The 24,494-nt window shown below is 38.5% G+C and overlaps 1 protein-coding gene across 3 annotated transcripts in view; it reads left to right on the top strand.

The window, feature by feature from the left end:
- SMOC1 (SPARC related modular calcium binding 1) overlaps positions 1–24,494 on the top strand; it is a 77,142-nt gene that overhangs the window by 40,275 nt on the left and 12,373 nt on the right. For all 3 annotated transcript variants that reach the window (XM_039334499.1, XM_039334491.1, XM_039334482.1), the window contains exons 6-8: positions 13,842–13,898; positions 14,536–14,616; positions 23,156–23,348. In XM_039334499.1, coding sequence (XP_039190433.1) covers positions 13,842–13,898; positions 14,536–14,616; positions 23,156–23,348 — 331 coding nt within the window. The remainder of the gene's footprint in view (positions 1–13,841; positions 13,899–14,535; positions 14,617–23,155; positions 23,349–24,494) is intronic.

Raw genomic sequence — 24,494 nt, 5'->3', positions numbered from 1 at the left:
AGAACATGCAGGTGTAATCAAAGGGACACCATTGTAATACATTTCAACTTCTATGCTGCTTTCCTGGATATTAATACTACATCTTAAAGAATTACTTAAAAATAAGAGTCTTGGCAAAAATCATGCTAACCTTGAGGACATCTAGTACTCTTTCACAATGCATGAAGGACTTACATGCTCAACATAAGTCTTATACAGGGTACAGGAGTTGTTCCAAGTTTAGGTTTTATGACTTAATATTTATTTCTGAGACAGTGACATCTTTGCCTTGGAGGTAAGGTTTTTTTTCAGCTCAGCAGAATAATCAGGTCAGCCCAAATGCTGCTCTAACATGCCATTGATCTTTCATTTCCCAAAAATACGGTAATTCTTTACAGACCAACAAAATCCTTGATTTTTATATAGACCATACATTCTCTATTTCACTTGAAGATCAATAGTTTAAAATTATCAAAAATTGGTTAGTCAAATCTTTCAAATGACTTCAGCTGGGCTTCCTAGAAGAAGACAATATAGAAAATCATTTCTCCGTGTAGTTTTGTATTATATTTTCCATATTTCTACTATGGAATATTAGAACATTTCCCCTTTAATTCAGTTGTAAAGGCTAAATAAACAAGTCACATGCATTTTCGCATTTTTTATAAGCCTGCCTCTTTTGGAGCTTACTCAGAAATCATACAAATTATCAGCTTTTGCTAAGGAGGACATGTTTCATTAATGTAGTTATGAGATTTATAATTGATGCTTATCTTCCAGAATTATAAAATGTGCTTAGGAAAAATAGTTTGGACTTTTGAATTTTTTCTACATACATTGAATATTACTAAGGCCTATATTTATTATAGAATTGCAGTTATCCAGAGTTTCTGGAAATAGTCAGGATATACAAATTTCTTATATAATAAGTAAGTAAAACATAGCTACTCAGTTGTAATTACTGAAAATGGCTTCTGATGGCTATCAGCTGACATTCGACATAAATATATGTTGGCTATTATATGATAGTTATCATCCATAATCCTAAATGGTACTGTCATCTAGAAACAGGAACGTTTTAAAAGCTGTCTGGCTGATCAGTGTTCGAAATAAAGTTTCTGATGAATTGAAACAGTGGTCTCATCCAGCAAGGTAAATTTTGTTTTTCAAAGCCATTTTCAGCCTGATGGTCCCCATATATATTTGAACTACAATTTTCAAAATTCCCAGCTACCCTGAACGCTGTCCAATTTTTACATGAGAACTGTTGTTTTAATGCTTTCAGACATGAGGTTTTAATGGTTTTAGCCACTGCAGTCCAGACAAGTAGAATGTGGCTTTTTGTACTAATCCTCCCTTAGTTTACACCAGTGATTGATGGGAAGTGATGTCAGGAAGATCACCATTCAGGTAAGAGCTATCAAACGACCTTACTGCTATATAGCAGTCATGTGGTAGTAAAGGTAATCAGTACATCCTTGGGTACCATTTTGTATAAGGTGGCAACCAAATGATAGGGAGTGAAAATGTGGTTTCCCCTATGCCCTGTTTATAATCACTGCACTACGAAAAAGAGTTAGGGAATTATACATGTAATATACTATGATTCTGCCAAACAGAGGGAAAGAGCAAGAAACACAATGGATTCTAAACTGGATCTTCTGCCATTTTGCCATGGGAAGGGTGGAGAGGAAGAGAAAAAAAAATAGTTTGCTTCAGCAGCATAATTTGTTCAACTCTGGGTTTCAGCGTCTCTCACCTTGGAAGTGAGACTAACAATTGCCGTTTATAAGAATCTCTTCCTCATTCATCTGAAGTCTTGGATTAACCACTTTATGACCTTTAATCCTTCTCATATGTAATTGATGCAAAGCAGAACAGCTCAGCTCTTTTCTGCCATGTGCTGAATGGTGAATTGACTGAAACTTGACAGTATTTTTATGTCTGTTTCCAACGTTTTTTGGTCCTGCCCTTTCACTGAACTTTCTCATTTGTTTGCCTGAAAGGAAATTGTCAGAGTTCCCGCCCCCACTTTATCTCTACTGTTACTTAATCTACCTTTTAAAGAGAGCAGCTTTCCAGCTTATTAATGCATATATTTCAGTTGGAAGTCTTCTGCCTTACATGCTCTCACCTAGTTTCTTTACCAGTTTGAGGACTGATTGGGTGAAACCTTTCCTCCTCCACCTCTTTAATAAGCCTGTCACAATGGTTACATATACTATTTTCCAGATAATTATTAACATTATCCATATGTTCCTAATTCTTGCTGATTAAATATTTTGAAACACAGCAATTTTCTGGTTAAACAGTGCAATATTTGCTCTTGGGTTAAATGTTAGTCTTCATCCCCAGCCTGCTGACTTGCTTTGAATTTTTTTAAGTTTTGAGTGTTTCATTTTCTTTCTATATTTCATATTTGTGAAACAACTCAGCTTCCATATTTTATTTCATTTTGGTAATACAGCTGCAATATTTGTTTTTTTTATTCTGGAACTCATGTCAACGTTCATAGTTTTTATGCAAAAACCATACAAGGTAGGTTGGACTGAGAAAGAATAACTGAGCCAAAATCATCTGGTAAATTTCCATGGTTAAGAGTGGACAAGAAGCTGGGTTTTCCTGGTGTCAGTCCAATGCCTTAACCATTACAGCACAGTGGGTTGCTTTGCATGTTAGTATATCAGAGAATGCAATATTCTGAAATAACTTGATTTATATGAATGGTTTGGTCTAGGATTAATCTCACAAAAGAACACCTCCCAATATTTGCATGTTTAAAATCTTGTGGTTTTAGGAGAGCTTGACCATCACATAAGAATTTCCACTCTGAGGAAGTTGATGATCCCTGGCCCAAGAGCCAATAAACAGAAACTAAACACTTTTGTTATAACTGAGTTGAGTTTTCAATTTGAAAATTAGGAAGATAGATGAGGTTGCAGTGCTTTGAAAAAATGTGATTTAAATGCTTCCTTGGTTTAAAGACGTCGCTACAGGAAAGGGCTTACATATAGTTCCAGTTAACTTATAACTGTTATTTTTTCTAGGCTAAGATACTTTTACCTCTATTACTTTTATCCGAATAATGGGTAACTCTAATGCCCTTTGAGCTGCTATTATTTAAGATGGTCTAGAAGCTGTAAGTGTTGCAGAATGCAACTGTAAAATTGTCGAATGGAATCATATGACACTATAACTTTTTCTAACTTTTTAATTGGTGCACAATTATTTTGTACACCACACTTAAGGGGAGGTGCAGGAAGGAAATAATAACATTCTGACTTGATAGGTCACTGTGGTATGTTTTCTCCCTAACCTAAATTTAATCCTATCTTTTACTGTTGTATTTATTATTTGTCTTATTTTTTGTAAAAAATGCTTTTCATTGTGGTTATATTTGTTGCTTAATTATAAACAATGGTGAAAACATGTTTCTCCAACCTGTACCTATGGCTAGCTCCCATTTTTTTTCTGTACCTTTTGATTGAAGTGCTATTAGTAGTTGATTTATAAACTAACCTTAATCAGCAGCTTCATGGTTTTCTGTGGGCAATATGCAGAAGTCATTTTTTTTCTCATGCTATTTACAACAAGGTGTAGTTCATATTCTGTTTTGTAGAAATTTTGTAAATATCAACATTGGCACAACATTTTCAGAATTTTTAAAATGCTTGAGAGAAAACAGATGCACACCTTAGATGTTCAATCATTCTCTGTTAATTCAATGGAATGTAGCATTCCACAATGGTTAGCAAATTCCAGAAGTTCCAGAATGACTGAATTAACATTTGACTGCATCTGGAGAGTCTTTCTCCCACTTCACAAGATAGATTGGTTTATTAAAACTGGAATGTGATGCAATAATTATTTCCCCTGTAGAATATCAGTGCCAATGTAAGATTGTTCTTTTTCTTTGTGTTAAATGAGTTGGAATGGGTACTGAAAGCAGAACAGAAAATGTGTTATCTTTGTCTTAGAATTCATGTCAAATTAAATGAATAACTGCATAAATGGTTGGTTGCTATCAAGGGTAAACGATCATTGACACAGTCTTGAATGTGTTTTAATTTAATTTAATTTAAAAAGAAATAGAATGAAAAACCTCTAGATGTGAGTTTTGTAGTTATGTGTCTGAAAAAGAAATGTGTGTGCGCGCACACACACACAGAGTGAGTGAGTAAGTGAGAGAGAGAGAGAGAGAGAGAGAGAGAGAGAGGTATGTTTGTTTTCCACTATGCTGAATGTGACAGAATACCTAGGTTAATTCAGAAACTTTATTTACCTATTTATTATAATTGACTCAAGCTAAAAGAACTCTGGGCAACATTCAAGAATAAGAACAGAAGTTTAAAAGAAAAACATAACATTTTAAAGTAAGCCCTGTAATAGGTAATACCACTGAATCAATTGTTATTGAAGGCAGACTGAAATTAAAAGGAAAGTGATCTTAAAACTTTAGCTTAATGGCCATTGATAAAAAAAAAACCCTATCCATCCTATACATTTCTTTAGAAAAAGTTCAGTAGAGACAGGACATAAGTTGCATGCCTTGAAAAAGTTCTGGAATGATGGTAGAGAAGACATCCTATAAATGGAAAATGAAAAAGTATGGCAGAATTCAGTACTTGAAGATATAGATTGTAAAAAAATGTTCACTAAAATATGCCCAAATATAAAATTATTTTATTTATATTATTCAGTTGACCAGGATAGAGGACATAAAGGTCAGTTTCTCCAATGATCTTTAGTACTCCATGTTAGGTCTGGGCAGAGATAAATACAGAACCAAAATTTACAAATGTATTAAATTATGTAAATGTCTTGGGATAGTGGTCCAGGCTGCTTCTGTGGCTCTGGTGTGAGAAGAAAGAAAAAAGTGTGTTTGTGGGAGAGGGCGGGTAGGTGGGTGGGAAGGAAAGAACTGAGAAGCAAAAGTACACTTTGCTGCGACATTTCTCCCTGGCTTCATTGAACACAGCTGGAGATGCAAAGAGGGGTATTATGGCTTCTGAGCATGCAGGTGGCTGAAGGAAGGCAGATTGTGTCTGGGAGGAATTAGGCCAAAAATTTGGACTATTTATTTAATCCTCAGGAACAGCCTTTTTTTTCTCGTCTGTTTTTCTTTTCCTGTCGAACAGACTGCTTTACAGGGGGCACGTGTGGTAATTAACACATGCAGCTGTGGGTCTTCAGCCATATGGTTGAATTTCAAATGGCCATTGATCTGCACCCCTGGCCCCATTCTGCAACCCGAGGCCTTGAAGATGTGAAGAGGTTTTATGCAGAGGCTTTACTCTTGGGGAGGAGGAGGGAGGAGAGAGAGAGAGAGAGAGACTCCTGAACTGAGGGGAGAATAGCTTAGATCAGTGTTTCCCAAACTTGACAATTTTAAGGCATGAGGACTTCAACTCCCAGAATTCCACAACCAGCAACGCTGGCTGTGGAATTCTGGGAGTTGAAGTCCACATGCCTTAAAATTGTCAAGTTTGGGAAACACTGGCTTAGATTATTTACAGGGGCTCTAAACCTTGGCAACTTTAAGACTTGTGGACTTCAACTCTCAGAATTCCTCAGCCAGCTTTGCTGGCTGAGGAATTCTGGGAGTTGAAGTCCACAAGTCTTAAAGTTGCCAAGGTTGAGAACCCCTGGCTTAGAAGTATGAGGTGTTCCCTAAAGTGCCCTTTGCTTCATTCGACTACAGAAAAGTTTTAATAAATATAAATTTTTTAAAAAGTCGGGAATAATGGGTCCTGTCCTAATAGTTTGCTTACACAAAAACAAGGTTTGCTCATCTTCACCTTTTTTAGAACCATAATTTTCACAGGAAAGAGGGAGATCATTTTTTGCTGCACTAGCACTATTATTTTAAACATTTCCCACTCCTATGTAACAAGTAGTCTTCCACTTGTCTCCATTTGATCTCTGCCTTCATAGACTAGGGCACCAATTAACTAAAGCTAGTTATGTTTCTATCTCAATTGCAAATAAGAAATGGGGGGGGGGGAGAATATGCTGGGGAGACAAAAAGGCAATTTGATTTTTAAAAAAAAAGAAGAAGAAAAAAGTGTTGGGTACTCTCTGAAAATTAACCTCTCTTTAGAACAGGTTGAACATTATTTTGCAGTGATTTTCTTCCTTCCTCTGTGGCAGGTTCTAGCCAAGTGTTAGTGGGATGTGAGAGGTTGAATCTTTGGTCCCTGTAGAATGGGGTGCCTCATGGCTCAGGCTTCTCACCTCTCCTTTTAACCATCTATATTATCTACATGAGAATGCTCGGAGAGGTCATCCAACAGCATGGGGTGCAGAATCATCAGCATACAACCTGTTATGCATCTTCATCCCTGGACAACCAAGTGACACTGCCCTGGTGCTAGCCCAAAGCCTGTAAGGCACTGATGGGGAAGAATCAGTTTCAGTTCAACCCTAGCAAGATGGAGTGGCTCTGGGTTTTGGTGAAGTATCATTTTTACTCCTGTTGTTTATTTATTTATGAGACTTATATGCCACTTTTAAGTGCAAGCACTCTCTAAGTGGTGTACACCAGTAAGCAATGTATATATATATTTACATTGCCCCCAACAATTTGGGTCCTCATTTTACCTACCCCGGAAGGATGGAAGGCTGAGTCAACCTTGAGCCGGTGAGATTTGAACCGCTGACCTGCTGAACACAGTCAGCTAAAGTGGCCTGCAGTATTGCACTCTAACTGCTGCGCCACCTCGGCGCAGCAGTTAGGTACCACATTGTATGTATATGCATTAGACGGAGATATTAGGTACCACATTGTATGTATATGCATATCCCTTGATGATTATTCCATTTTACCTCTGATTTCGGTACCGATTTCCAGGTGGTTCCTTAATAGATAAGAAATATTGTTATGGTTATTCCCCCAGACAGAGCTGGTAATGCAGCCTTGTAGGCTCCTCTTGGACTCTTGATTCCTGCTCAGATTTGCACAGATTCACTTTGTGTGCCAGTTGCGCCCATTCTTGAACCAGGAGGTCTTGATCATGGTGTTTCATGCCCTGGTCACTTCCTGGCTAGGTTTTTGCAGAAAATGGGACAGCCCTCTGTAAATTACAGCTGGTTTAGAATGCAGTGGCACACACAGTTCTGGATGCTTTGAGGTTCGCCAATGTTATACCACTGCTGCGTGAGCTGCATTGGCTTATAGTTTCTTTCAAGGTACCGGTTAGCATCTTTAAAGACCTGACTTGCACAAAGCTAGGTTATCTATAGGATCACTTCTGCTACCTACTCACTAGATCTGATATGGTGTGTGTGCTTCAAATCTTTTCTTTCAGATGTTGCCATCTAGTGGGATATAGATAGTGTGTCTTCTTGGTAGCTGACCCTACTCTTTGGAACACCCCCCCTCAATATCTGATGGGGCTTCTGGCCTTCTGAAAAGCCCTAAAGCTCTGGCTCCCCCCCCCCCTAGCATTGAGGTAGTGTGAAGCTGGAGCCTAGAAGAGTTTTGGGGGATTTGGTGAAGTTGGTGGCCCTAAGAGTCTACTATGCTCTTTTTTAATGTTTTTTTTTACTATTTTTATTGTTGTTTGTGAGCTGCCCATGGTTATATTACATAAGGTTAACATAAATGTTAAATAAAATCAGATAAATCTTGCATGGAAACATCTCTCCATGAGTTCTAACTACATTTTAAAGTTATTCAGATCTTGGCATCTGTGGCTTCCAAGTACAGTGTCTGGGCTGGGCTTGTGCATTTCATTAATTTACAGGGTTTTTCTTAGTGTGTCCTATTGAGTGTAATTCAAATGGTTTGGTTTGGTAAATCATAAACCATGATTTATAGATGGAAGTGGCAGGGTTTATATTTCACGCTGTTGGGCTAGGTTTTATATCTTTTGCCAGAAACTGCTTTTTATTTGCTTGGACAATATGAATTACTCTAATTATGAACTATATAGTTCCATGGACTCTAAGAGCCTAACATCAGGAAAGTTTAATTTTTTTTTTTTTTGAAAAACAGTGAAAATTGTAGACAGTTTTTTTGTGGGCATCTTGTTTTCCCTATGCCAAAAATAAATCCTAGTTTTGGGGTGAGGCTCATGTGTAAAAATCAAGCTAGGGGAGGGGTGGGGAGGTGGAGCTGCCACACGGGCCCTGCACCTGCTTACCTTAGGACGCTGGCAGCCAGGCCTCCCACATCCCAACACTTGTTGCAGTGCTGCCTGAATTTTTCTGTGGCTGCTTGCAGCCGCATACCATGTGGCACATCACGCCACTGCCGCTGGTTGCAGCAGGAGGCTGCGAGGCTTGTCGCACCGATTGCACTGCTGCCGCTGCTCACAGCACATTGCCTGTGGTGCGTCTCACCAATCCCTCTGCTGCCCGCTCACTGTCGGAGCAATGAGCGTCATGGCCTCCTGCCACAACTGACGGCACCGGTGCGATTGGCGCGATGCAGCATGCGGCTTCCTGTTCATTCATTACTACAGTTGTAGCTAACTCCTGCAACCAAACATTCACTGTTACAGTGACTTTATACACTCCTTGTCTTCCTCTGAGTTATAAAGCTTCTGACATTATTGAAAGTAGGACTTCAGTTTTCTAAAGACAGTGCAGATATGCCATCTTAATAATAATAATAATAAAGTTGGAAGGGACTTGGAGATCATCTAGTCCAACCCCCTGTTCAGGCAGGAAACCCTATACCATTTCGGACAAATGGCTGTCCAGTCTCTTCTTAAAAACTTCCAGTGTTGGAGCATTCACCGCTTTTGTGGAGGCAGGTTGTTCCATTGGTTAATTGTTTTAACTGTCAGGAAGTTTCTCCTTAGTTCTAGGTTGCTTCTCTCCTTGATTAGTTCCCATCCGTTGCTTCTTGTCCTGCCCTCAGGCACTTTGGAAAATAGCTTGACTTCCTCTTCTTTGTTGCAGCCCCTGAGATATTGGAACACTGCTATCATGTCCCCCCCCTTGGGGATGGGGTTGGGGGGGGGAGAGAGAAACTATGCAAAATTATGCCTATTGTATTTGCCTCTAGAAACCAAAAGACATCTAGCTCTAGCTGCCAATATGTCTTTTTGTTTAGAGAGGCCAGAACACATAGGGATGTATTTATTCATTCTTAACATATGCAAATAGTCCACGTTTTGTAATGTACTTTGCAAACCTAAAAATAAAAAAACACGTTTTACGAGGAAAATATGTAAAGAATGCATAAGTGCACGAAACAGTGCAAAAGACATTAAATTTGTTTGCAGCTTTAGCAAAATTGCAAATAAAATTGCATGCATTTGGAGAAAAATGCTCCAAATGCTGGTATGAAACTTTGTTTCAAATCTCAAATTGCTAAATGGGATGGAATGCCTCACTGTACAAATGAGAAAATAAAGAATTTGGATAATTGACACAGACTGGCTTACAGAAATGGGAAACTGAAAGAAATAACTGATTGGTTCACCCATTCTTTGTCTCACATGGAGCAACCTTTAATAGAAGGCATTAGCAAATGGAGAGCATAATGTAAAAAAAGCCAGAGGATTAAGGAATGTTACACACACAATCTGTGCTATTATAGTAGATTTCATACAGTATCTCTGTAACTGTTAATTGGATACAGGTAGTCCTTGACGTACAACCACCACTGAGCCCCCAAGGCAGTTGTTAAGTGAGTTGTTCCCCATTTTGCAACCTTTTTTTGCCATGGCTGCTATGAGAATCACTATAGTTATTAAGAGAATTACGAGATCGTTAAGCAAACCTGGCTTCCCCCATCGGCTTTGCTTGTCAGACGCTCCCTGAGAAGATTGCAAATGGCAATTCCAGGACCCTGGGATGTTACGAGCATCGTAAATATATACCAGTTGCAAGTGCCCAAAGTTTGATCATGCAACTGTGGGGATCCTACAAGAGTCAGAAGTGTGGGAACAGGTCAGAGGTCACTTTTTTCAGTATTTTAACTTTGAATGATCATTAAACGAATGGATGTAAGTTGAGGACTATCTGTACATAATTCCTATGTAATTTGGGAATAAATACTAATAATTTCCTTCAATATCTATGCATGATAAGTATGGCTGTCAGATGCGATTATCATTTTTAATCACACTGTTAGCCGAATTGCTGCATGGTTTAAAGCAAAGGCTCCCAACCTTTTAGGGACTGATTCTGTGGAGAGGGGTTTTTCCACAGACTGGAGGGGGCGTGATTTTGTGGGGCTTTGCTTGTTTGTGCAGATTGGTTGCTGGCATGCTGTGGCCTGGTACTGGTCCATGGACTGGGGGATGGGAACCCCTGGTCTAAAGCCAAATGTAAAGCTTGGCAATTAAACTTCAGTGCCATGTCACTTGTAGCCAGGATTTTAGGAGTCAAGATTTTCAAAGCAATGCCCAAAGGATGCCATTTGTAAGAAGAAAAACAGCAGCTATTGGTCCTTTTGACATATCCCTTTTAAAGAATTTCTGTCAGAGAGAGAGAGAGAGAGAGAGTGCTTTGTCTGCGATCAGAATAAACTCATTGTACACCCAGACAATTAACTCTTCAAGTGACTTGCCAGCCTCTTTAAAGCCACTAGGCTACTTTTCTGTTTTGAGCTCTATTCAGACACTTAAGCACACCATTTTTGTTTTGTTTATTATTCAAAAAAAGAAAAAAGTCCTTCATCAGAATAGTTGGAGCGGATCAACATTGTGCTTCCAATGGCATTTATCTCCAGCCAGCAGTGAATATGTCAATCAGAAATCAAAAAGCCAAACAGAAGATGCTTTGAATTGTGTCATCAGGGGTCGAAGGGACTTCCAGCTGCCTGTGCATGGGACAGCCTTTCTTGCACACCAAAGAATTGTGCTGTCTGTTGCAAACACATACTCACTATGCTGAATTACAAAGCCTTTAAAGCATGAAGAATATTCCCAGTTCACTTTGTTCATATCAGTGCCTCTGCAAGGGAGCTCTGAGGAGGGCAAGAGAAAGGGAGAGTGGGCTAACGTATTCTAGAAATGCTTTCTGGCTTGATGGATGGTTCTTACATCACATTGCCTCAATTTTCACTGACAGTGTTTGTAAGAAGCAGATACAATTTATTTCAGAATTTTGGATGTCGTGTTCATCGTGTTTTGATTAATAATGATGATTGATAATTGTGCTCTGCATCCCAGTTTAACCTCTAAATAACAGACAAGTTTGTAATGTTTTTTTGGCCTCTGGGCATAAATTAGAGTTTTAGGGAAAAAAACATTCTGGCCGTTTCCACAAAGTGACTACCATGAAGGATGTTGTTAGTGTCTTCTTGCTGCTTCTGTGAACATATTTTCATGTTTCATGTAGTTGGTTCTTTTTATTTCTTCCCCTTTCCTAAGGCTTAAATCACAACTTCATCCAATTTCATAGCTGTAGTTCCCCAATATTTATTTCAACCTATTATGGGATCTTGTGTCCGACATAAATCCTCAGCATTTAACAGTGGCTGTTTCCTTGCTGGTATTCAGAGACAGATTGAATAGAGGGGAGATAGGATTGGGGCAGACAGTTGTGGCATCTACAATTCTATATTGAAAATTACAGACCAATCTCTTGTGATATCTCCTTATGTGAAAGGAATCCTTATTCACTGGCCTTCTAAATATCTTTCATGCTATCTGTTCATATTGCTGCTTTTTAATAACTTCTTCTTTAGAATAGTTGCTTTTGCTTTTGAATGTTACATTGATGTGTTTGTTTTTCTGTTTTATAGTTTTCCTTTCTATTGTCTCACTCTGGGCTCATTGCTAATTGTCATTTTAGACTGAGCATTGACTTTAAGGTGTATTATTTCTTTATTAATAAAGGAGAATATTCGTTCAGGATTGAAATGAAGGGGGTTCTTGGTTCTTGGTGCTCTTTGAGCTTGGTTGTTTTCTTGCAGACTATTATTACCCAAACTAAATAACATCAACAGTGTTAGCCTAGCACGGATGATGTTACTTAATTTGAGTAATGAAACATCTGCAAGAAAACAACCATGCTCAGAGAGCACCAAGGACTCCTTGCTTCTCTACCTTTTTGGAAAATTCCAATTCATCAGTGGTGGGATTCAAATATGTGAACAACCAGTTCCCTGTGTGGATGCCCCTTCTGGAAGTCCATTCTGGGCCTGCGCAACAAAAAATTAGCTACCACTTCTGCCAAAGTGGTGCGAACCGGCTAAATCCTACCACTGCAATTCATGGTCCTGAGTATCAACAAGGAGGAAAAAAAAGCACGTGCACAGATATGTGAATGTGACAATATATGTACATTCTAATAAAAGTGAAATTCACAGCTATGAAAACTGAACAAAATAAAATAAGTTTTTAAAAGTATAAATCTTAACCCATCCTGATTAAATCCTGCAATACTATAACATGTAATGTACATTTTTATCACCTTTTCTGTATTTTTTTTTAAATATTATTACGATAGTTATATAACTCTTCCCTTCTCCCAGCTCTTAGTATTTCTTTGTGGGTAATTGGTGCACTGAATCAATATTTTTAAAATAAAATGTTTGTAAAACTCAACATTAGTTACTAACAATCAAAAACTGAGGAAAATTCTGCCTTGCATATTAAGATTCTGTTATGGTTTTATACTGTATAGAGGTTTTGGTATTTAAGGATTTAATATGTGTCCAGGCATTTATTTATTTGCTTGTAACAAGTATCCCAAAATGCCAGTTGAGATGGATGGATGGATGGATGGACCTATCCATTCATTCATCCATGTTCTTAGTTAATAAAATACATAGGAAGGAGGAAGGGGAGTGTATCTCTTTCATGTTTATTGAAGTACATGCAATGGAACACTACAATAACAATATTGCACTGCTGTTATATCTGTAAAATGGAGACCTCACAGTCTAGACCCAATGTTTGTAAAGTGAGACAAGAAGCTAATATGGCTTTATTTCTAGGCATCTGTGGGCAGAAACCGAAGATTAATGTAAGCAATTCCTTCATTCTGTAGTGAATTTTAATATAATTTAAATGTTCTTTGATATAGGCTAGAATTACAAACATGTCTGAACAAAGAAAGGGAACAATAATGTGTTTGTTTGTTTTATTTATTTATTTATTTTTCCTATTTCTCAGCTAATCTCCCTCAGACTTTGGGTGGTGTACAATGTGTTTTAGATACTCTTCTGTTATAATTACATTAGTATCAACTCATTTACATTATAAACTTTAGAAATAATATGGTCATTACCAAAGTTTTTCTGAACTTTTCTGAAAACTTGATTCTAAATTTGATGCCGATAAGGTTAAAAGATTAAGAATCTTCAAACATAACTAATAAAAAATACTTGGGAGAGCTGGGATTTTGTACTCAAATAGTTTGTCCTGTCCATTATTTATCGGGATGGGAAAGCCTCCATAAATCCAGTTTTTTGGTGCAGAGAGTTTATGTGAGTTTGTGAACGGACTCTGTCCCGACATTCCCAGAAACTTTTAGAGATGATATATTTTGAGGTCACTATACCCACAAAATCTTGTAACATCTTTATGAAGAAGAGGTCTATAGGAAGGGCTTACTTATGTGAAATAAACTTAGTGCACCTGAATGATTTTCATACTTCAGCAATACAGAAGTTGTTGATGATAAAAGTATAAGTGGGAATATTATCTACTTTAAAAAACAGAATTAAAGAAGTATTTCAGTATTTTGCTAACCTTTTAGCCAGTTCCATAAAGTTCTTTTTTTGCCTTTATGTTCTGATTTGTCCTTTTTTCTGTCTGTGTGTATGTCTGATTTTCTTCTGATGGACTTGGCTGGGCCATGTAAAAATCCCAAATTATTCAACAGTACTGGAGAGTAGATAGTATTTATCTCAATAATGGTAGTTTCTTTTCAATTTTTTTTAACTCTCAATTCAGATGATGGTTCAAAACCAACACCCACCATGGAAACACAACCAGTTTTGGATGGAGAAGGTAAGAGCCTCTGAAGTAGTTTTTTTTATTTATGCAGTCTCCAAAATGTAATGTTCTGTAAAGAAAATGTCAGGCACGGCTATATATTATTCAAAATACTATTTTAAGACAAACTGTGTTTTTAGATAATTGCTTTTTATGCACATTATTTCTTTGTGGATCAGTCAGAATCATGGTGAGATAATTTTGTGACATGATGGCAAAAGAAAATTAATATGGGAGTTTTGACTTTAGGAAAGAAATTCAGGTTATATGATATTCTTTATTTTAAATTTTGCTAAAACTCCTACAAAGTCTGTATTTTGAATACAAAATGCCTGTCTCAAGCTATTTCCTAATTCTTCAGACATTCTCAAGGTTGCCCACTTCAAACTTGAAACAGCAGGTTTGCATTTGAAAATGGGACATTTTGGGAAATTTTGCACACAAAGCATTTGAAAATAAAAAGTTTTTTACTCTCTGATTATCTTACTTACCTACCTACCTATATACCTACCTACTTATATTGATATTTTGTTTAATATGCTTTTAATGTACATTGTTTTTTATTATGATCATCTCCTGGGTCTCGTGGTACTTTTAATATAAATAATGATCTATTTTTTTAACAAATTATAAGCCTATCCTTATGTTTCAGAAATTACAGCCCCTACACTTTGGATTAAACACTTGGTCATCAAAGATTCCAAACTGAACAGCTCTAGTATGAAAAATTCAGGTAATGCTTTTTTAAAAAAAAGAGATTTAAACTTAAAGGGAAAGGGTATATATATTTCCTCATTTGTGTACAAATGATGAACACATAATTGCTAAATAAATACAATTTTATTCAAATTTGAAACAGAAAAAATATTTTTTTTAAAAAAAGTATGATGAGATAGGCTAAAAATTTTGGCAGTGAGGTTATCATATGCACAAAGATGGAAAGATTTTGCATTTACCGACAATGGAGGAATGATTGGTGAAAGATGATGGAATTTGCAGACATGGCTAAATTGACTTCTTTAATTAGAGAAAAGACAATTATCTAAATTTATTGCTGATTAGAAATCCCCTTGTAGACATTTTGTGTGAAACAGAAAAAAGTGAACATTTTTATGATTATAGATTATAGAATAAATTATAGAAAGAAGAGAGTTATGTAAATTTATAGTTGTGTTTATAAGTGCTATAAAGAAGATGGGAAGAATTTCTTTGTATCTCTTTTCTTTCCTTTCTAATTTTGTTTCATTTTTTTGCACATTTAGCTTTCTCTTTTATTTTTATTTTCTTACTACATATTAGCTTATATTAGTTTTTACCTTCCTGTTTAAAAATGGATTTAATTGCATTTATATAGTCAAATAGTGTATAACAAATTGTATCTGATGATGGTCATTGAGGAGTATCTTTTCAGTGTAGGTCTGGCATTCATGTTTAGTGTGAGTCATTCTTGAGCATCATATCATCTGGATAGTCAATATTTAGTATGAAAGGAAGCTTCTGCTACCTCTGGCATAAGAACTTCAATTTCTTGTTTTTGGTTGGATTTTACCATGTTTTCCATTTTAAGGAATGTAGTTAGTTTATTAGTATAAGTTCTGTTTTCTAAACTTTGCCTCTTTCTATTCTGACATTGGAATTATACCTTTAAAGGTAGACTTATTTTGCTGCATCTTTATGAACTGAAATAAATTTTAGTTGTAAAGAAATGTGTTCTTAGAATGATATTTCTTATAGAATAAAGTATTTAATTATTTCCATTTATAAATCCCTATAACCTCACTGGGGTTTGTGTATGTGTGCGTATGTGTATATCTGTATCTGTATATCAATACAATAATGGTGAATATCTGTAGCTCGGGTGTAGGAAGACGGTGAAGGTTTGTTCTCAGAGCTTGTGGGTTGGTTTCTAAATGTTTCATTACCAGGCTAGGTAACATCTTCAGCAGAGTTAGGGGATGTCAGTGTTCTTCTGTTTATAAGGGCTTCAGGTGTGGGTGTGTCAAATGAGGGTCTGTGATGGGTCTTGTGATGGGGGAGGTTACATCAGGTCAGGGTCATTGAGAGGTGAACTGGTAGGAGGGGAGGGGCTTGCCTGGGTTGGTTAGATGAACTCATGAGCATGGCGGGTGGTAGTGGGGCCTATAATTTTTATATTGCTCCAGTCGAACTTGTGCTGTTTGCTTTGTGAGTTCATTGAAGCACTCCACAAACAATTCCATCAACAGACACATTGACTTATAACCAGCCTACGAATCCCTCAGAATCCAAATCAACTGCACAGCCAACCAGAGACAGCACCGACCCACAATGAACTATGCAAGGCCCCTCCCACCAGCAGTTCACCTCCCAATGACCCTGACCTGATGTAACCTCCCCATCACAAGACCCATCACAGACCCTCACTTGACACACTGACACCTGAAACCCTTATAAACATAAGAACATTGACATCCCCTAAACTCTGCTGAAAATGTTACCTAGCCTGGTAATGAAACATTTAGAAACCAACCCACAAGTTTGGAGAATGAACCTTCACCCTCATCTATATCTATATATATCTATCTCTATCTGTCTATACACACAAACACATGCACACATATAATGAATTTGAACCACAAAATTTAATGTTCTCATTTGTGTATATAGAACTACATTGGCTAGGCATCGGTGGAATTTGTATCTGCCATAGATGGAGATAGCAATTTGTTGTGAGTCATAGTGCAAGGATAAATAACTGATACCTGATCATTTACAGGTTATGTATTCCTTCCCCAGATAGTTTCTTAACTCTCCTAGAATATATTATTTGGATTATATAATGGCTTCTTCTGTAAAAAGCCTTGGACTTTTTCCTTATTCTTTTATTGTGAAATTATTTGGGTTTGGTTAAAGACAGGTTTCAAACATGTAGTCATTCTACACTGTTAGCCTTTAAAGAAAACCACAGGATGATGTAATGATGAGACAAATGGAAATGTAAACTGCTCTTTGAAAGCCAGCAGTAGCAGTTAGGTAAATATGTTACAGTTGCTAATGATTTGTATATTACGTTATTTGAAAGGAAGACTGAGTAATCTATTAAGGTTAGAAGCTGGATACAGGTATATGTTTGTCTTTTTGTTTTTTGTTTTTGTTTTTGTAAAAAAAAATCACCTCAGCCTTGGCATTTATTTCTAAAACCGTGCTATTTGATCATGTTCTACTCTGGCATTCAGAAATCATTTGGATACCTTTTGTAAACTAAAAACATAAATTGACAGAAATCTTTTCTATCATATGAATTAAGCATGCAAAATTCAAGAATTAATTGATAATAATAATAAACGCTGAAGTTAAAAAGAAGGTTAGAAGCGAATACATCATTTGACTAAACAAGATCTTAAAGTCCAAACTCAGTGGAGGAAATAAAGGCAATTAATATTTGGGCAATTCCAGTCATTAAATTCCCAGCTGGAATAGTGGACTACTGGACTCGAGCAGAACTAAAAGCCCTGGATAGGAAGACCTGAAAAATAATGACAATGAATCATGGCTTCTTACCAAGGAAAATATGGGTGTGGAATGTTGCAAATACACCAAACAGTTAAAGAAGAAAAAAAGACATTGGAAGAATATCTGAAGGATACTAAAGAAGATGCACTGAAGTTAGTATACCAGGAAGACTTACTGAGTATTGGAGAAATCAAACTGGCTTTAAAGAATACCAAATGCAAAGTAGAAAATAGACATGGCAAGGTAAAACATGACATGGTCAGCCCAGAATATTAAAAAAAATAGGCAAAGCATTTATAACAAGACCTGTCGACGGCTAAAAGATGGAAAATTGAAAAAAAGAAATAGAGGAGCTAAATCTGGCTGCACAAGACCAAGCCTTAAGAACAAATGGATATAAAATCAGAACTGAAAAAGCAGCCACAGACAGCAAATGCTGCCTCTGCAAAGAAGCTGAAAAATCATGGACCACCTTGTCAGGTGCTGCAAGAAAATCGCACAGGCTGACTACAAACAACGGCATGACAAAGTAGCAACAATGGTGCATTGGAAGATCTGCAAGAAATACCATTTGCATGCAAGCAAGAACTGGTGAGAGAATAAAATAGAGAAAGTAATAGAAAATGAAGAAACTAAATTGTAAGAATTCAAATTGAATTACATTTGAATGAAAGACTGCATTTCTGGTGTAAAAATAATTACCATATGTATAATTTCACTGAAATGATTGCAGTATATAGTAATTTGAATTGATTACATGGAAGATTTTGGAGCAAATCCTGGCATTTATATGGGCAGTGATAGAAAAACAACTTATGACCCACCCTTTAACAGAGTTAGGCTTCCAAATGCAACTTAAAATGCTGTGGCTAATCCATAAATCATTTTACGGCTTGGTTCCAAGCTGCCTACAGGGAAGTGGCCTGGCCCAGTGGTGGGATTCAAATACCTGAACAACTGGTTCTCTTATTTAATACAGGCCTGGGCCTCCGATGCCTAGAATGGACTTCCGGAAGTGGCATCACACACTTCCGATGGGCTGTTCTAGGCCTGGGAGGGCTCCTCCAGACCTCAGATGCCTAGAATGGACTTCTGGAAGTGGCATCGACACACTTCTGGTGGGTCATTCTAGGCCTGGGAAGCTTCCTCCAGGCCTCTGATGCCTCCTCCAGGCCTCCGAGGCCTAGACTCGACTTCCAGAAGCCAGCTGGTTCTCCAAATTCAGGTAAATTTAGCTACCGGTTCTCCCAAACCGGTGCGAACTAACTGAATCCCGCCACTGGCCTGGCCGATTTGATTTAGGAAGAAAAATAAGAATGGATTTCAGAGGCTCTACTACTCAGAGATAATGTTGATCTGGAATGGCCTCCCTGTAGATATGGGATGGCTTCTACTTTGCACTCTGGAAATAAATCACAATGGAGCTCTTTTGGATGACATCTGGGCTGTGAGGTCAGCTTGGTTAAATTTATGGATTGGTGGCTTTTTTTTTCACTATTTACAAAGTTTTGTATTTTATGTTGTATCCTTACTTGGCTTGTGTACTTTTATTGTGCACCTTTGAACCTCTGAGAGCCCTTGGAGATTGGATTGGGGTTTAAATAAATGAACACACGCTTACACATATACCCTGAACAACCATTATATGGTTATATGCTGAGATGATTACTGTTGTGTCCTGAGCCTGCAAAGGCAGGCTTGGGACATTGCAATGGTCCCAGGCAGTTGCGTGCATGTGCGGCGCCCCTCCATGCACGGCGTGCATACGTGGCGGCGCCCCCTGAGGGGAAAAAATGACGGATCACGTTGTTTGGCGACCCCCGTAAAATGGTCGTTCGACCCCAAATGGGGTCGCGACCCAAAGGTTGAGAACCGCTGAGCTAAGCCTTGTGAGTTTAAAGACTTAGAAGAAAGGCTGAGAGACAGATTTGTATGTGAGCTTAGAAACAGAGACTTGCAGCAGAGACTTTTTGCAAAGGAAGACATATCATTCCAAGGTTCCGCAAGTGTTCCAAACAGGAATCCATGGGAACTAGGAAGCACACAGGCACCAGTGCCTACTCCAGCCAGGGAGTCACCCAGGGGGCATACTCATCATTCACCAATACCATTTAGTACTCCAGTCAGGGAGAATAACCGGGAGCATCCTAATAACTCAAACATTGCAAGAGAGCTGGCACATAAACAGTATAGTTGGCCCAGTACTGCTGCTGTTTCCAGAAGGAGGCATTCACACAGGGAGGTGGTCGGAGAGGCAAATCCCAATTCTGACACCTCCGGCACAGATGGGTGGGCAACTGAGTTTTGGGGAAATACTGAAACCCCAGACAGTCCCGTTAAGGGACGGGGAAGCAAAGGAATGCAGCCCCTTGATAGGTCCAGTGTGGGCCTGGGAGGCTCTACAGAGTTGCCTAACAATGGCAGTTTTATAGAGGGGTCAGAGAGCCTGCAACTAGGCAGGTCAACCAGGTTATCGGGAGAACAAAGTCCTGGTCTGATGAGCCCGGTGGGCAAGCAAGCAGACCAGGCAATGGGGCACGGTCCATGGGGACCACCAGGGTCTGAAAGAGGGGGCAACTTCATGTCATCCTCTGGGCAAAATGAAATTGGGGATTCTCAGGGTCTAAGGAGATCACAGAAGTCAAGAGATCTCCTAAGTACCTTGAAGACTTTGTAACTCTGCTGGCAAAGCAGAAACAGTGAGAGGGTATCTGTTGTTGGGAACAATGGAAATACGGGCACTGGGTATTAATCCCCAGAATAATAGCCCGGTACCATTTGGAGCATGGGTTGGCACACCACGCTCGTGTTGAGGTCGCGTGTAACTATTCATATAGTTTATTAGTCTTAGCTGGGGGGGGGGGGAAAGGGGTGTTGTGTCCTGAGTTGCAAGCTGCCTGGGACCAGACTGGCTGGTGCCGGCTTCGTGTGCATGCGCAAGGCACGGAGCGCGCCAATTGTTGCCATTCGGTCCAGGGAAGCGTTCTTAAGAGAAGCAGAGAGGCCTGCGAGCCTCAGAGCTGTAACAGAGCAGAAGAGACTACAATAAAGGCTTCTTGACACTACGAGATGTTTTGTGCTTATTTGCCATTAAGCCGAGGACTCAACAATTAGTACTTTACTTCAAATATGATTTCAAATCATTTTGCTGAGAAACCCTATAATTTTGAATATGGCCTAAATTCGTAAATATGGAGACATATCAAAGGCTTTACTCTTTATTCCTAATCTACATGAGAAGTTTGTATTGCCATGTATACTGTGTACTTTAGAGCAGGGGTCCCCAACCTTGGCAACTTTAAGACCTGTGGACTTCAACTCCCAGAATTCCCCAGCCAGCTATGCTGGGGAATTCTGGGAGTTGAAGTCCACAGGTCTTAAAGTTGGCAAGGTTGGGGACCCTTGCTTTAGAGCAGCAGTTCTCAACCTTTGGGTCGCGACCCCATTTGGGGTCGAACGACCATTTTACGGGGCTCGCCAAACAACACGATCCGCCATTTTTTCCCTCGGGGCGGCGCCACGCATGCGCGCCGCGCATGGGGCGGCGCTGTGCATGCGCACCGCACACGGGGGCCATGCTGTGCATGTGTGCCGCACATGGCGCCGGCGTGCATGGGTGGCGTGCATGGGGGGCGGCGCGCATGGGGGCGGTGCCACGCATGCGCGGTGCGTCCTTATGACCGGGGTCGCCGTATAAAAAGGTTGAGAACCACTGCTTTAGAGTTACCTATTACAGCCTTTTGGCCTTGCTGCTTGTCACGCTAAAACTAATATAGAGAATTGAATCATGTAGTCTGCAGGCTCTGCTTTGGACTCATTTGCCAGTTCTACACAATGTTAAAGAAAAGTGATTGAATTAAAGCACCAAATTCATTTTAAGCTACTACCATTGCAGTTTTTAGCTGACTTTGGCTGTTTTCAGATGTTAAGCAGGGTTATCCTGACTTGTATAGGAATTCCCTATTTAGTGGGAATAGTCATTTAGTGACTATTCAAAGTTGCAACGGCACTGCAAAAAGCGACTTATGACTGTTTTTCAACTTACATCTGTTGCAACATCACCTTGGTCTCATGATCAAAATTCAGATGCTTGGCAACTGGTTCATATTCATGATGATTGCAGTGTCCTGGGGACACGTGATCATCTTTTGCGACCTTCTGACAAGCAAAGTTAATGGGAAGCCAGATTCACTTAACAACTGTGTTACTAACTTAACAATTGTAATGAATCATTAATGAATCACTTGGCACAAAAGGTTGTAAAAGAGGACAAAATTCTCTTAACAAATACCTCATTAAATTTTGGGCTCAGTTGTGATAATACATTGAGGACTACCCATATATGGATTGGGGACCACCTGGAAATTCCAAGGCAGGTGAACAGATTTGGAATGTAACACTGCCAAAAACTGGATGGATACAGTCATCAAGAATCAGACTCAACCCAAGGAGTTTTATCTTTAGCCCTTGAAAATGTGTAGAAATTTCAAAGAGTTTGAAGAAGCTGCTAAAAGTGCTGAATGGGAGGTTTATTTAAAATGTATAATGCTTAAATTGCAAGATTTGTACTGCTTTCCAATTAGTTTCCAAGTCCAATTTAAGGTCTATTGCAACTATTCAAAGCACTAACATTGTGGAGTTTGAGAAACTTATTTGAAATAGAATTTGGAGTGTAACTGAAGCAGCTTTTATTCTACAAACAAAATATAAGGCAAATCCTGACATCAGTGCTTTTATTTGAATTGCTATGACCTGTGTCCTTCCCATCTGTTTCTGCCAGACAGAACAAGTCCTTTTTCTAATAGCTGACCATCTGTATTTGTTTCCTTCTTTTCTGTGTCCATCATTCAGTTATCCGTAGAATAACATGTCATATATTTCTCAAGAAGAAAAACACAAGTTAGAAATATCAGGATTTGCTTTTGTTTGACTTCAGCACTCAAATTCCTCTGAAGAAATCTGACCACCTAGGGCTACACACTTCTGTAGATTAAATGGCTGGAAGTGTAGAATCTAAATCAAGATAAATGTCATTTATTTATCCCTATAAATATGTTATAGCTAACCACTGAGAGTTGTAAATCATCCCAAAGTGACCAGATCTCAAAAGGCCATGAACCACTTGAAACAGTTTTACCGAGAACACTGAAATTGCAGTGGCAATGGAGAAGAAAAGAAAGAATATTTTATCCTCTGCCTTCACCATTGCCATAAAATAAGCTTTACTATGAATGCTTACCAGTAGCATTCAATCAGATTTTATCAGTGTTTGATCAGATTTAGTCAATTTTTCTTCCATCTGCATTTTATTTTTTCTCCTGTATTCACTCATGTTCATGCAAATAAACAGTGCTTCCTTTTCACAAACAATGCATTAAAGATTCATATATCTAGATTTTTTGTTTTTAGTTCCAGTAGAGGATTTTCCATTTTCTCCCCTCCATTTCTTATTATCAAAACCAATGAATAGAAATCCAAGCAAACTATTGGAGGGTTACTCAATTTGCTTTCTCTCTATTTCAATAAGTGAACAGCAGGGGCTTCCTTTGACAGAACAGATGCAAGTTGCAATCCAGGAAGCAGCTATTGAACAAGCTAAAGGGCCTGGTTCAAGTGAAATCTAAACCAGTCGAGAGTTGCGTTATGATTTACAGTAATGTGATATGTGAACCAGGCGGGGGTCCGTTTTGTTTTGCTTTGTTTTTAAGGTGGGAGGCGGATAAGATGGGAGCTCCTGTAAAACTTCCAGAATAGCCCTGAATTCATGATTTCTTTTTCAGAGAAAATTAATTCATGTGACCAAGAAAGGCAGAGTGCACTTGAGGAAGCCAAGCAGAATCCGCGTGAAGGAATTGTTATCCCTGAATGTGCCCCTGGAGGACTGTACAAACCGGTGCAGTGTCATCAGTCCACTGGCTATTGCTGGTGTGTTCTGGTAGACACAGGTCGCCCCCTACCTGGCACTTCCACCCGGTAAGAACAGTTGGCTTCCAATTTCACCTTTAGACGAAATCAGTCACAGCATGGAGGTGGAATGTGCTTGGAGGAAGCAATCGCTAAAGAGGATTTAAATCAGGGGTGGATAACCTTTTTCAGCCTAAAGTCTGATGAAATGTAGTGTCTCTCTATAAGTATGAAAAAGATAAAATAATCACCGTTTAATGCAGGGGTTCTCAACCTTGGCAACTTTAAGACTTGTGGACTTCAACTCCCAGAATTCCTCAGCCAGCTTTGCTGGGAATTCTGGGAGTTGAAGTCCACAAGTCTTAAAATTGCCAAGGTTGAGAACCCCTGGTTTAATGTGTTTGTGTCTGAAATGAGTGTAAGAATGCTTAATGTCATGAGTGATTAAATTGGAGAAAAATTTGCTAGCTTCAAAATTATAATTATTTTGTTTAATTCCAGCCAGGTGTCAATCTATAACATAAAATTCGTTAAATGATTGTTGATATTTTATTAAAATTATGACTTTGTTTAAATTTCCTATTAATTGGGAAGCAAATATTAGATTGAAGCCCTATATAATTCTTTTTGAGTTTAGATAATCCAAACTAGCAAATAACTGATTAGTACATGGAGTTTGACTTTTATTTATTTTCCTGGGATCTTTTGTTGGAATACCCTGGCCCATATTTACTGCGTCCTAGTAAAAGAATCCTTTTAGAATAGAATAACAGAGTTGGAAGGAATCGTGAAGGTCATCTAGTCCAACTCCCTGCTCAAGCAAGAGACACTATACAATTTCTGACAAGTGGCAGTCCAGTCTCTTCTAAAAAGTCTCCAGTGATGAAGCACCCACAACTTCTGATGGCAAACTGTTCCATTGGTTGATTGTTCTCACTGTCAGACAGTTTCTCTTTATTTCTAGGTTGAATCTCTCCTTGATCAGCTTATCTGTCCCTACATTCTCTTTGTGGCTTTCAGAGGCTTGATAGTAACAGCAAGGTTTTTTTTACAGAGACATCTTAAGGTTTTAATATTGTAGTACAGGTAATCCTCGCTTACCAAACAATTATTCAATGACCGTTCTAAGTTGCAGTAGCACTGAATGAGTGGTACTTATGCTTGGTCAGAAGATTGTTATTCAGGCACTTGTCAACTGACAGTCACAGGACAGTT

The sequence above is a fragment of the Crotalus tigris genome, unplaced genomic scaffold (assembly GCF_016545835.1).
Source record: "Crotalus tigris isolate CLP2741 ecotype Arizona unplaced genomic scaffold, ASM1654583v1 scf7180000017545.3456711, whole genome shotgun sequence".
Classification (NCBI taxonomy): Eukaryota; Metazoa; Chordata; class Lepidosauria; order Squamata; family Viperidae; genus Crotalus; species Crotalus tigris.
This window is presented reverse-complemented; position numbering and strand designations above follow the sequence as displayed.